General features: G+C 32.8%; 1 protein-coding gene across 1 annotated transcript; it reads left to right on the forward strand.

Annotated features, from left to right (window-relative positions):
* The first annotated feature begins 12058 nt into the window (after positions 1–12058).
* On the forward strand, positions 12059–13837 carry LOC145057268 (ethylene-responsive transcription factor CRF1-like). The gene has a single exon (XM_079005048.1). The coding sequence runs from the start codon at positions 12550–12552 to the stop codon at positions 13579–13581; it is 1032 nt and encodes a 343-aa protein (XP_078861174.1). The 5' UTR covers positions 12059–12549; the 3' UTR covers positions 13582–13837.
* The last annotated feature ends 1995 nt before the right edge of the window (positions 13838–15832 follow it).

Genomic DNA, 15832 nt, shown 5'->3' on the forward strand with positions numbered 1-15832 from the left:
ATAAAAAAGTATGCATTCAAAAGCATATTATCAATTTAAAATTTTTAATACAGTCAATTCACAATTTAATACAGTTAATTCATAGTTAAATAAACAAAACCCACAACTTAATATAGTTAATTTACAGTTTAAACAAAAAAAGTCACGGCTTAATGCATTCAATTCACAATTTTAAACACAAATATCACAACTAAATACACAAACTTCATAGTTTAATACACAAAAAGTATGCATTCACAACTAAATTCATAGCTTAATAACTTACCAAATTTCATTGAGGCATTTCATCAAACACCTTGTATGCATCTTTTTTTTTTCTTTAGAACTTCCTTTTGTAAATACCATCAATGTAAACACCATACGCATACTAGATCTAACCTGAAAATGAACAAACACATTAGATCTGATGTCAATTTGATGGTGTTTTGACAAGAGATAAAAGAGACAGAGACATAAACGAGTTAGAGATAAGAAGGAGGCGACACATAATAGATCTGGAACAAATCAGACAATCATTTCGCCGATGATGGAACAAATCAGAGAAAAAAAATAAGTTCAAAAGTTCCGGAATAGAACGAGTTTGAGATTAGCACCTGTAGGCTGAGATGATTACTGTGATTTGTGATTTTTGATGCTCCGACAATGACACCAACGGTGGGGGAACAGATCCGTTGTAGATCCTGTGATGGAATGATGAAATAGAAAGAAAAACCTTTGTATAATAACACTAAATTCTCAGATCCACATTATATCTAACTTGATCTGATGTAAATGAAGATAAAGGCGGTCTCCAGTGGTTGTTTGAATAAATAAGTAGACCTGGAGGTGATCGGAGATCTGGAGGCGACAAAGAGCTTCATACTTTGTCAGATTGGTTATTCCGGCGAAGCGGATCGAAGAGTTTTCTAGTGTTTCATCAGATTTAAAACGTTGGAGATCTGGAGAAAAAACATATTCAGACTTCGAAATATAGTATAGTGTTTTCTAGGTGTTCCAACAAAGCAAAGCGGCTAATGGAAGGCGACAGTCGGTGTTGGTGAGATAGATGACGGTGGAAGGAGGTGGCGCTCGGTGGTGATGGCAGATCTGATGTTGAGGGTTCTAAATCTGAAGGTGAATGCTCCAGATCTGAAGATCGTTGTATGTCAGCGACGACGATGGTGTTGACAGTGGTGTCGGCGATGGTGGTGATGGTCGGCAGCGGTAGGAGGTAAGAGAGAGAGAGAGAGAGAGAGAAAGAGAAGTTGTCTTGTGAGATAAGATTGATCAAATATGTCTGATGATTTAATTTATAAACATACATTTGACAAAAATACCCTTTTAAACTTAATAAACATATATTTGAGACATCGTATTATTTATAAGGTAAAAAGAGTGGTTCTTAAGGTTCTTAACTTTTTATGGATCTCATTTGATATATATATATATATATATATATATATATATATATATATGTGTGTGTGTGTGTGTGTGTGTGTATATAATACCTTCAAAATACTTGGGATAATGTCACTGTAGCACATGAAACTTTTTACATTTGGCTAATTTAGTCCTTAAATGTTTTTTGATACATTAGTGATTAGACCACTAAACTCGTATATGACCTAATAATTACCCCATTATCTAAAAAATTAGAGGGTTTATCGGTTACAATGCTTATGTGGCACGCTGATGTGTCCAATAAGCTTACGTGAGATGCTTATGTTTAGAAGAAGTCCACTTGTAGAACTAGGCTTATTAATTGAAACCCTCAATCAGACCTCCATTAAAGTGTTACTTACCCTTTTCTGAAAAATTAAAGACTTCCCCCCGACTATTTATGTCATGAAGAACAATGTCTTCGAGCTCATCCACCTCAAGGAATCAGCTACAAGTGACTCATGTTCAGTCGTGAGAAGGGGTAAAGCTTTGTGATTGTGGCGTTCTGGCTAAAGAACGAATGTGTTGGAAGATAACAAACCCTAGGAGGCGTTTCTAGAATTGCCAAAACAGTATGGTAGGTCCCGATACTCCTGATCTTGATAACTTACTATTTTATGGTTTGTTGTATTGTTTCTTCTTGTAAAGACGATCATGGTGGATTTGTATTTTGTTTGCTTAAAAAACCCTAATTTTATTTGCTTTTTTACGATGATTTGTGATTATGAATCAAACCCATTTCGTTAGTACATTAAAGGTAGATGATTTGTGATTGTGAATCAAACCCTAATTTTATTGGCTTTTTATAGACTAGGTTGAAGAAATATAGCTTCTTTGAATGGTAAGATGAAGAACAGGCAGAAGGGTACTACAAAAACCTTCTATATTCTCTAAAGCAGAAACTGGATGCTAAAGAGGCTTTGTCTAAGATGAACAATTTGAGGAGAAGGATTGTTGAAGTGGAGTTTCGCTATCACAGGAGCAGTATAAGGTGGCAAAGAATGAGAAAGAAGTTTTTGATGCAAGGAAGGCAATAGGTAGGTACAGGATGATAATTGCCTTGTTATTTGCTTGCTTGGTCATTTGTGTTTTGAAGTTAGGGGGTGATTGTACTTAGTTAGGTTGATTGGCGTAAGATTTTGTTTTTGGGATCCCTTGTAATTTTTGTAAAGGCAGACTAGAAAGTCAGTAATGATAGGCATTTTGTATGTTATGAAGCTGCTTTTAGTTACAAGTTGGGGCTATCAACCTTGATGTGTTGATGTTGTAAGGTGGTAAGTCCCTAATGAAAGGGCATATGATAACAAATGTAAAAAAAATATTCAAAGTCCCAAGTATAGGGCATTTTCTATAATCAGATGTTGATGTTATTGAAACATATGCATGGCCTGTATTCCAAACAACTATATTTAATTAAATTGGTTGTTGTGTATGTTTTCATTTTGGGAACAAATTAGAAAGTGGTCCATGTAGAAGTACACTATATGTATGGGGACCATTTGTAGTTAGTAGTCAGTGGGTGTTCTTATAATGGAAAAATAGGATCTTTGAACCCATTATAGAACCATATCCGGGACCATATAAAACATTCACATGCATGCATCCAAATTTTTTCATGCACAAATATTCAAAGCCATATGTCATGAGTTTACTTAAAAAGGCAACATACTTTCATAAGTGAGTAAAATATCATTTCATGTCAACAGTTTCATTAAAAAGGCAACATATATCCATTACTGACCAAAATACCCTTTTCTGTCATGAGTTAACTTAAAAAGGCACCATCCATACATAAATGACCAAAATACCCTTTTATGTTAAGAGTGAACTTAAAAGGAACCAACCATACATAAATGCAAATTACCATCATCCTAATACATAAACTTTAAATCCAAATTACCATCATCCTAACATACATACTTTAAATCCAAATAACACAAAGTAAAAATCAACACCAATCAATTACAAGAGCTTTTCCCTTAGTATTTCCTGGATCATCAACACCACCAATTGTTTTGCCTAATTTCATCTTCAATATTCTCTCTGACTTTCTTCTCCTTATCCTCTTCAAAATCTCTGAAATTGGCCTAACCCTTACATGTTGAACCTGGATAACAGGAACAACCTCTTGAATTTGAACATTATCAACAACTTGGACATTAGGATTAACCTCATCATCTTGAACATTACTACTCTCCTCGGCTTCCTCACCCACAACAGTCTCCTCACCTACAACACCCTCATCACCTTCATAAATTCGAGGTGGAGTAAATTGCATAGACTGACTAAAATCCCCTACACTACTGGATTCAACATTAGTAGGAGTAACTTGCATATCATTTTGAGTAATATCCATCTCAATTGGATTCATTTCAACATCTTCATGTTGTTGTGGTTCACTTATACTACCCTATATGGCTATATCACATGATGTAATTATGTTAGTGACAAATCATATGTAAATAAATTTAAATTTTAAATGGTTTTACCTGTCCTGCATTTTGCTTTACACAAACTTTTTGTTTCTTCTGTTTCTTCACATTTAACTTTTGGGGCCTTCTCTGTGGACAAGTGGCCTTGTTGTGACCTATCTCCTTGCAAATACTACATCTGATTTTCTTTCCAGCCTTAGAAACCATGTGTGCTCCTGTATTCTCTGTAGTGGATTTCTTCCTCTTAGTAGCTTGCCTACTAGACATCCTTCTACTAATTGGAGGCAATGGTGGAGTATAATTTGTCTCTGGCCACATGTCACTGCTATTCATGGGGGCAATTCTGTAATTGTATGCCGTCCTAAATGTGGTTGTGCTAAACATGTTGTCTACATAGACTTCTACATCCCTATACTAACTTGGATACCAAACTTGGCCATTACCTTTACCCTAAGGTTCCCTACACTTATTTTTTGACTTTGTACAATCTCTTTGGTACAATGAGTCCCAATCCATGCATATGTCACCAATGATCCAAACTTGAAGTTCCAACACAATTATGATAAGCTTTTAGTGACTTGATTTGGAAACTCTCTTCATCACTCATCCAAGAAGCCCATAAACTAAATGTGCAAGCACCCTTGCTACACCTCACCAAAAGTCTTTTCCTATCATTTTTTTTCAAAACACAATTGATATCCATTAGCTACAGCATAGTTGCACAATATTGATTTTACTTGCCCTGGACCCTTAAATCTCATCCCTAGAATTGGTTTTTGTTTTTTCCAGTGTAATAGCTCATTAAATATGGAATGAGTTTGAATGTTAAGTTCAACTTCTCTCCCATTATCATCATCTACAATGTTGTTATCATCCTCATCATCAACACATAACTTACTCAAGAAAGGATCATTTGATGTCCTATTCATATGCACTACATCTTCATTAATTTCAAAGGCAACATTCCTAAGTTCGTCTATGTTATCTTCATTTTCACCATCAATACAAGACTCATGTTCATCATCATCATTATCTTCATCATGCCACCCATCAACACCAACCCCAATATAATCCACATAAACCGAAATTACACCATCTGTTCCATAAGCATCAAAAATAAAAGCAACATATTCCACATCATCTGAAATGGGATTAAGCCCTTCCATCAGGGAATTTTCTGGTTCACAATAGTAAATCTTTTTACACTCTTCATGCATGAAACGTTCGTAGAAGGTCACAAACTCAGAATAAGTCATAGAAGAAAAGTCGACATCATTAAAGATGGTTTTAACACCACCAGTGTAAGAGAAAGGATTTCGATTAAATACCCCTTGATAGTTGATTTCCACCATCACAAACACTCCATTAAGTTCCAATTGTGTCATTGCTCCGACTTCTTTGTTTCTTCAGCTCGATCACAGGAAGGCTTCACAAACCCAAAATCAGTTTCTTTTACAACTGAATAATGAAGACGAGTGAAGTTCGATAGTTGAAGACGAAAGGCTTTAAGGTTCGTATATCATTAATTGACGTGGCATATTTCACGTGGCATCGGATTAGCCAAAAAATATATATTAATTGACATATATAAAATGTCAACCGGAAAACCGTTTAAAAATAGATAAAATGACTAAAATAATAGGTCATATACGAGTTTACTGGTCTAGTGTACCAAAAAAAAAATCTTTAATGACCAAATTAACCAAATATAAAAAATTTCATGTGCTATATTTTCCCAAAAAAAATCTTTTGGGCCAGGTCCATTCGTTCTCGATTTTGTTTGAGAATATGTGACTTTCAATTTCTATAGGCATCAGCATACCCGCCTAAGTTCTAGCGGATACCGAAGATCAATAATTACAACATTTTCCTCTAAATCCTATTTACTCGATTTTTCTTTTTCTTTTTCTTCCTGTTACCACATCTTTACAAGACATTAATTTCATGTTCTTGAGTTTAGTGGCCCAAAAAGTAGGCTAATTGGGTGTTGGATGCAGATTTTGACTTCTACCTCACCATGTTTAACCAAAACCCCATGCAAATCGTAATTACAAATATATACAAATAAGTGTTTTTAAGTTATTAGAGAGAAAGACAAAACAAAGTTCAAAGTGGCTTATTTTAATATGTATCTCGCTTGCATTTTGTCTCATCCAGTATACTTGTTTAGTTGTCCTTTTGCTCTTTATTTATTTTTCATTATTGAAATTCTTACCTCAACATAATGATTAATCATTAATTACATGAAATAATCGTCACCGTTCATATGGCTTTCATCTGGTCTTTTGGATAACTAGTTATTGAGTATATACTAAATACCCACCATTGAGGTCAAGATATTAAATAAGTAGTTACACATGAACATAGAACTATATAAACTTCATTAAATATAACATTTCTTGTGATTCAATTAACCTCTAAAACATTATTTAACAATGACAAAAGCTTATAAATCTTGCAGAACAAAAGCCAATGCAAATTATATTGAAATGTATGTGAGGAATATGACAAATATCTTATGGGGAAAATAACATGGGGATAATTATAAGCACCAAATGATAATATATAATCCAAAATTCAATAAGAGACAAAACGGCATGTGGATTAATTATATTAAAACTATCATTCTCAAAAGACAAATTTTGAAGTCTTCCAAGTCTCTACCCTTGATTAAGAGACCTTAATGATTAACTAGTTGTTAGATGACACCCAAGCAATACGTTATTTTGATTTCAAGCTTTAAGTTAACATTCATTAATGTTTATTCTCCTAAACATTCCCTTCATAATTGTAATTAAGCTAAATTGATTTAAAATGAAACAAGTACACCTTAATATGATCGGCTCATGAACAATTATTTGTTTATACTTTGTTGTTTTTAAAATATTTGACGTATGAAATATACTTTCAAGAACTGTATCCTCGTGATAATAATAATAATTAGAACCCTTCAATATAATGCTTTTGAAAGTTTGATTCATTGAAACATATTCCAAGATACAACGTATAGCTCTAATCAATCAATAATTTAACTATATACTTTTGAATTATTGCTCCAAGTTAACACCATGCACTTGCCTAAGTAATATATGGCATACGCAAAAATTGTTTGTCACATATATGACAGCCGAAAAATCATAAGATATAAAGTATGTATGAAGTTGAAAAAATTAGAAGATATGTTTGCATACTTGCATAATAGTTGCATGCTTTCTTTGTTATTTTTGAAATAAATAATATCATATTAGAATTTAGCAAGAACTTTTTTTTTATATAAATCGAAAAACTTAAGTAAAAAAACGTTATAAAGCCCTTTCTAATGATTTAGGAATAAGTCGTGGAAAAACATAATTAGCAAGTTGGTTTGGAATCATCTTTTGAGACAAAATTAAAATAATGTTGTTTCCAAATTTGGATTAATAATTATTATTCTTTTTTGTTTTTAGCTTTAACCACATAAAATGGCTTTTTGTTGTGTACAGTGTACGTAGAGAAAAACCCACAACTCTAGGAGCACGGTGCTCTGATGCTTTATAATATACTAATAATTATAGTTATGTTGTTGTGCAGAGAAAAACAAAAAAATTCTTTTCTTGATTTTATTAAAATTTATATACAACTTTAATTGATTATATATGTTTACAAAATAATACGTTGTAGAGTATTTATTCACTAGTGAATACCAAATATGACATCTTAGCGAGTTTTGAAGGTGAATATATACTCCATCACCTTGGACATGTAACTTTCATACTTAGGAGAGATCGAAATGATTGTTTTAAACATAACGTTGACTGAATAATAATAAAATTGTTGTTATTTTTTAAATATTAGAGGCCTAAATATCATTAGTAATGACGAAAACGTGTAATTTCGTAGGTTGTCGTGACGGCAATTTAAATTTGAAATGAACAAAGTTATTTGACCGTTGTGTTTGTAATATTTGTCTAAAACTGGTCTTTTCATTATAAACTCTTAAAAATCTTCATTGGCACATTACATGTATATACATAAATTAAAAAGTAATTCCATTTGATTAGTATTTTAGGAAAGAAAATGAGTGTTGAATGTGTGTTTTATGAATTTATCTTCAAATTATCAAATTATCTTTTTGAATAATAAAATTTTCTAACAATATAACATGGACTGAAAGTATGTTACTTTCGAAACAATAATTAATAATAGATATTAATCATTAGCAAACTAAGCAAATAATATTTGTTTGATTTTATATTATTAGATATAAATTTAATAAAAGAAAAGAACGTTGGAAACAAACAATTGGGACGGCAATATTTTGTTTGATCCGTTGTTATAAACTGTTTGGCCTTTGGACCATCAGAAACCCAATGAACTTGGGCCGGCTTGGTCCAGCAGTAAATATCCAAATTTAAGCTTGTAATTTGTAAATACTTATGATATTGTTACTCTTGTTGTTTCCTAGGAAACATGTCTTATGTTGGTTTTTTTTCCTGCAAAATATAAAAATGATAATTTCGTCTTATTTGAACATGAAAAATTAGGAATCCTAAAAATCCATTATTAGCAATTGAATGATTTTTTTTTTTAAATTAACATTTGTTTATTATTTACAAAAATCAAGCGTATGAAATCTATGTAACATATATGAAAATTTGAAAATTTAAATAAATTGTATTCTGTCTTAAACTTAATCATAATTGTAAAAAAAATCAGAACTTTTTTCTTCAAAAATTGTGCAGGATTAAGAACGAAAAAGATGCAATATATGATTATTTATTTTTTAAGAAAAGAAGGAAGACATCCATAAAACAATTTTTTTTAGATTGTATATTTTCACTTTCATGTATGATCCATATCTCCCCCTTGCAAGAATGGTTTATATTTTCTGAGAGTTGATGGAATAAAGGTCTTTGATTTTGACCAAAAAGTTTGTATTTTAGTGGTATCAGGTAGGTGTATTGGAAATATATCTATCCCTTAACTAGTCAAGAGTTCAAGTCTGATGGTTGACAAAATGTATAGAATTAAAAGTAGAATTAATTGATGTGTGTTTGTCGTTTTAAAAAATATCTTTGTTTTTTAGAATTATTTACAGCCACCCACACTTTATATAGATGTATTCTGTTGTGATAATGTCTATATGAGATTTTTCCTGATTATAATCAATTACCAGGTAACAAGGTCGTGTAGCCTTATATATCCATCAAATCCTTTTTTAATTCTAAAAAATATTTATGTTACCATCTAAAACCATTTCACTAATGAAAGTCTTTATTATTTTCTTCTTTATTTACAATCATGCCAACGGTAGTCTTCATCATTCAATATCTTGATCAAATACGTTCGTTCCCACATCCACACATTACATGTTATTGAAAATATAATCTAACAACACATACAATGGGCGTGTTTTGGTAGAAATAACTACCAGTTGATAGTTGGAAAGTAGAAACTGTAATTTTTATTTGTAAAAAACTATTTGGAAAAAAATTAAAAGCTAAAAGCATCCAAAAGCTATTGGAATAAGCTTTTGAGTAATAAGATTTTGAAAGTGTCCACACAACACTTTTGAGTGTTTTGGAGCTTTTTTATCTTTTAGTTTAGACAATAATAAAAACAAAAAAAATCCTATGACAATATAAACATTTAGCTATTATTTTGAATAAAAATCTTCTAATCTAAATGCAACACACATGGATTTTAGTTTTTTTTTTATGTAATTAAATACAGTGAAAAGTTATCAAATATTTTTGCAAAGTTATCAAACACATTCTATATACGATAAAATATTCAACATATAAAGGGATAACGAGCTAAAAGGGTAATATATTTTTGATTTGCACATATTTAGTCATTGAGATTTTTTTTTCGTCCACATTTATTCCTTTAACTTATTAAACTGTACAGTGTACATATTCAATCCTTATGACCGGTTACTCCAGGTTAATCGTGAAAAATAACTTAAGAAGGTAATATACTTTTCACTTTGTAAACATTTAGTCCTTAATATTTTTTTGTTACAAAATAAGTGTTTTTTGTTTTTGTACTCATTCGGTTCTTATGAATGATTTCTTTAGGTTTTTCTCACGATAACTTATGTGGGACAATCATTGATGAAGTGTTTGGTGTTGTTGATGCTTATGTTCATCGCGATCTTGACTGCTTGATTGCGTAGGTCTTGTGGTTTAGCTTAGGCTTTATGTTCTAACCATCGTAACTTCTTCATACGATATTAAATTTTAACGATCTTTATATCCACGTGTTCGTCTTTTTAGTGTACTACAACTTTTCTTAAGATTACTCTTGTTAAAATATAATATATTTCTACTTACGATTTTATAAAAAAAACATTCATACATGCATTCATAAAAAAACGTATGGATATAAAGATCGTAAGTAACAATATATTACTTTTTAATGAGAGTAATCTAAATGAAGGTTGTAGTAGACTAAAATATGAACACATGGATATATAGATCGTTAAAATCTGAGATCTTATGAAGAAGTTATGATGTTCAGAACACATAACCTAAACAACCAAATAGTCGAGATCGCGATGGAAATAAGCATCAAAAGCCTCAAACACCTCATTAATATTTGTCCTGCGTAAGATGTCATGAGAAAATCTAAAAAAAATATTCATAAGTACTGAATTAGTACAAAATCAAAAATAACTTATTTTTCAACAAAAAAATATATTAAGGACTAAATGTGTACAAATATTAAGAACTAAGTATGTACAAAGTGAGAAAATATATTATTCTATTAAGTCATTTTTACCGGCTAACCTGAATTGCTGATCATAAAAACTGAATGTGTATATTTTAACAGGTTGAAGGGTATGTGGATGAAAAAAAAAATCAGTGATCAAATATATAGAAATCAAAAAATATATTACCATTTTAAGTCATTTCCCACGTATAATGATAATAATTTATTATTAAAAATAAAACGTTTTATGCTTTAGTGTAATAAATAAGTTTGATCAAATTTGGTAAAGTTATCAAGTTGCCATTGATTATGCTCATTACTTATAGATAGATTTGTGTACCTTTACAATAAATTAGTAATTTAATGTATACTCTGCCTATGGCATACACATAAATGTTCCTCCTTTTCTCTTTATATCACAATAAAAGAATGCGAATTGTACTATTTGAATTGTTTACGTAAACCTGTTTCAAAATATGCCATGTAAAAGATAAATCATCGAACATTAATAATATTTTTATATAATCAAAGTTTGAACTTTTAGATATTCAATATAAAATTTCATACCTCAATCGCTAAAATCCTAGAACTCCATTGTAAAAATAGAGCATTTACCACCTCAAACATATGTAAAAATATGTTGTTAATTTAATTAATCAAGCCATGAGATACGGATGTGATTATTAAAAAAAAAAAAAAAAAAAAAAAAGTAGCGGTGGGGGAGTGAAAAAAAACAAGTGACGTGGCAGCATGGGAGAATTAACGGAGTCCTCTACTCTGCTTGTGTCACGTGAGGTGCTCGCATTACACAATATTTGCTGACTCATCACCAACCTCTTCCAAAATATCATTAATATAAACAGACATCACGTGTCACGGATTCCTCTTCCTTCCCTCTCCTCTTCTCTCCCTCTGCCGGAAAACGTTACCGGAATCCATTTAACGGTTTTTCTGTTACGACATACATGATTCGATTCCCATCAAATCCCATTCCCAAGGATTCTACTTCCATCGTACTTAACATCATAACAAGTAATCATTAATCATTAATATTATTCAACTTTTTAATAAAAAGTAATAAATTGATTAGACAAATTGTATTATAAAATATAATACTAACAATTAGATTTTGAAAATGAATTATCATATTTAAAAAATAATTTATATAGATATATACGCACCGTTTCACACACACATGAATTTTTTTGGATGAATTTATTTATTGTTCTCAATTCTCGCATAGTAATAAAAGTAAAAGATCGCAAGTTATCTTATTGGAACTTTACTAAAATGATGTTGCTCGATTTTTGAAATGGATATTTTGATATTATATTAATATGAAAAAAAAAAAAGTTATATACGAAAGTAAATTTAATCGTAATCTTTCTAAAAAAGAAATGGTTGGAAAAAAAATGTTATTTGAATTTCAAATTAGTATATTTTCTTATTTTGGTGTAAAAAAAAATCAATATAAAAATTCTTGATGATAGGACCCTATAAAATAGCAAGTTGGGTGCAGGCTTTCCGTCTTCACTCTTCACTCCTCACGCCACTTTCTTTCTCTCTCCTTCCAAACCTCAATAGCACGCCGGAAAGTTCAGACACCGGAGCTCCTCCTAGCTGCACCTTCCACCTCCCTACTTCGTACTTTCCCTTTACCTTTATGTCTCACCGGAAATAGCAAAGTCATAGATACACTCTCTCATACCATCACCTCCGTACACACTCACTGACCTCTGCAACATCGATTTATTCCTCGATTCCTCTCCCTTTTCCTTTTACCGGTAAAAAGGTTACCCCTCTACATTGAGCCCCTGTCTCTATTTTTCCATGGCCTCCGTCGCACGAGTACTCTTAACGCTTTCTCTCTCTACATAGAAACATCTTTATTCTTCAATCGATAAAGGAATCTCCTCTTTTTGCACGCTCTGTTCCTATTTATCTATCTTCCTCTTGCACCCAATGCGAATCTGAATATTTGATTAATTCACTGAAAGCAGAGTAAATGGGTAAACCAGAAAAGTTCGATTGTGTCAAGCTCACTGAGCACAAAACCCGCACTACAATGGTTACTAAGTCGTTGTTCACATCAGTCGGAGAAAAATCCACCAATCGGGAAACAAATGCCATCTCCACCGGTCCTAGAGTTGTTAGGATATCAGTGACTGATGCCTATGCAACTGATTCTTCCGGTGACGAAGGGGGTGAGTGTGATGGCCGGCGAAGAGTGAGGAAGTTTGTTAATGAAGTTACAATCGAGACTCGTTCGCGAGAAGATTTGAGAAACGGGAATGGAAACAAAAGCGTGAGTAGAACGGCGTCTAGTCGGAGGAAGAAAGTCGTCGGAAAAGTTAACTCCACGGCTGAGAAGAGGTTAAAAGTTAATACAGGTAAAAGGTTTCGCGGCGTAAGGCAACGACCGTGGGGGAAATGGGCGGCTGAAATCAGAGATCCGATGCGACGTGTACGGCTGTGGCTGGGTACATATGATACTGCAGAAGAAGCTGCCATGGTGTACGACCACGCTGCTATCCAACTACGTGGACCCGACGCGCTTACTAACTTCACTGTGCCACCACCTGCAACTCTCCAGTTACCGGAGAAGAAGCCCTCTCCGGTGACTTCTGATTACAACTCCGGCGACGACTCTCACAATAACAAAGCGACATCACCGAAATCTGTTCTACGCTTCGCCTCCCCTTCCACAGACGACTCAACCACCGAATCAACTCATAACGACGCTGGAAACGAAGCTTCAGATACCACCAAAGATGATGACGCATCGGCGTTGGAGAAGTTCTCCGGTTTCCATGCTTTTGACGCTCCTCTTTCCACCTCCGATCTGTTCGATTTCCCGGACATCATACCCGGCATTTTCGACCCTACAAGCCTGTCTGGTACTCCGTTTCAAGACTCCGATCCTGTGAACATGTTCATCGATTCCGCCATTGATGTCGGGTTTGGTGCTTGGCCCGCTGATGATTACTTCAATGATTTTGGAGATATATTCGGGTCGGATCCGCTCGTTTCGCTCTAGAACCGGGTTTCGGATATCTGAGGAAATTTTTGTACGAATTTAGGAAGTTAATTATTTGTTTATTATATATATAAATATATAAATATTTAGGTAAACTCCGTTACCGTTAATAGTAACGGACAAGTTGTTTAAGTGTGCTGAAGTTAGTGATGCCGTTAAGGCAAGGCACGTGCTAGTGCACGTGAGTGAAAAATGTTAATGGTACTTCGAATTAGGTGGAGGAATGAAATGGAATGAATGCTACGTGCTTTGATCATGCTTTATCTGATTTCTACCCTATTTTTTGCAATCGCATTCAATGCGTATACCTTTATAACAGTCATGATGCATGCTGTACAACATCTCTTTACCCTTTAATTTTATTATTTTATATATACTACTCGTATACTAATACCGATAATGTTTTTTTTTTTCTTGTTTCCATATTGTTGTGATGGCGTCAATGTGAATCTAAAACGACTAGATATGAATAGGAATAAGAATGAATTTGCTTACGGTATCAAATGACGTGAGTAGTTTTATGGGTATTGGAAATGACGATTCTTTTAAATGAAGGTAACCGATTATACATGAATAAAATTTGGTGATTCGAGATCCAGGGTACAATTGTTTTGTATTTATACGATACTCGAATGATCCGAAGCAGGCTTTAGTAAATGTTGAAAAGAGGGCATTTAAGTTAAATTGGATCTGAGTCAACGATAAGAAAATAGTTTCTTGTATCCCTTGAGTAGAGCACAATGATGTATTATGATATTCGAGTTATTATGGTGGTCGAGGTGAGCAAAGTCATGAAGACAAAGTGTAGGGTTCTAATGATTTTAGATTATTGTGGGGATGAATATTGTAATGGTAGGAAAATAGTTTGTTGTATCCCTTGAGTAGAGGCACAACAATGTACTCCGATATTCAAGTTATTGTGATGGTTGAGGTGAGCAAAGTCATGAAGACAAAGTGTAGGGTTCTAATGATATTAATGAGCAAGATGGAAGAAACAAAACGAAACACTGGTAGAGAAGTAGTAGCCAACATTATATTGTGATCAAGAAATACAATTGACTTTCAACTTAGAGTTTCTATGCACTAGCACAAAAAAAATTATCATAAACTATTTTATCAAACAAAGAATCATTCATCTGACTTTCATATTCAAACACCAAAAAATTTATGAAGTTCCACATCACCCATAAAGTAGTCATAACAACCGATTCCAAACACAATCTTTGTAAAGTCGTCATCTTCACCGTATCCACCCATGAAATTTATTCTCTAAGTGTAGAAAACATTGGAAGTTGTAAATCTCACCAACGACCTATCTGAAACCAAATCACGTTCAACACCCCACATTGGATCATAACGTGATCAGTATGCTCCACCCGATTCTGACACATAGGACATAATATAGATTCTAAATCAATACCCCTGTTAGACAAATTTCTTCGAGTCTATACCTTATCCCAATACGTTGTCTAAGTCATAATATTAACTTTCTTTTGAGTAAATATATTCCGCCTAGTCTCATAACTTTTCACATCAAGAGTAACCTTAATCTCGCTTAAGATATAATTTACTGTGAAAACACCCAAAGAATCAAGACTCAAAGATCATTTATACAGTTGAAATGAAAAGCTAAATGAGTGTTATAATTGGGTTAAATCCGAAAATCAGACCTCTTCACTCCACCCTAATCTATCGACACCAATACCAACACCATATAAAATTTACGATCTGGTCCGTAATTATGCTAGTTCTATCAATTTTCAACAAATAAGGTCTTGAAAATCTATCACGAAGTGGGCTCTCTCCAAGCTAAACATTCGTCAAAAGGATGGTATAAGAGTTGTTGCCAATATTTTTCAATAAAAAGAGTGTAACTAAGGGAGTTTTTTAAAATGACATATTAACTTATTGGCTTTTTCAAAAAGCCAATAAATTAAAAATGTGTTTGGTAAAGACTAACGTTTAGGCATAAAAATGACGATTTCAAAGAGCTAAGAATAATTGGCTTTTTCCAAATAGTCAATAAGGAGCTTCAAATGAACTCCTAAACACACTCTAAATGACTCTCTTATGCAGTTGATTATCAAACTGACTATTCTAGACCAAGTACATTGTAACTTAACCCATCTTCAAAACCAAAACTACATTTCATACCATGAACTGAACAAATAACTTTAACCCACAAATCATGTGAGTCAATGACAAAACCTCCACTGCCATTTATTCAACAACACCTGATTAATGGGAACAT

This window comes from Lactuca serriola, chromosome 6 (genome assembly GCF_051521515.1).
Source record: "Lactuca serriola cultivar US96UC23 chromosome 6, Lser_US96UC23_V15, whole genome shotgun sequence".
Classification (NCBI taxonomy): Eukaryota; Viridiplantae; Streptophyta; class Magnoliopsida; order Asterales; family Asteraceae; genus Lactuca; species Lactuca serriola.

Bases quoted from the DNA above. Each gene is read 5' to 3' on its own strand.
- LOC145057268 (XM_079005048.1), top strand. From the start codon at position 12,550: ATGGGTAAACCAGAAAAGTTCGATTGTGTCAAGCTCACTGAGCACAAA.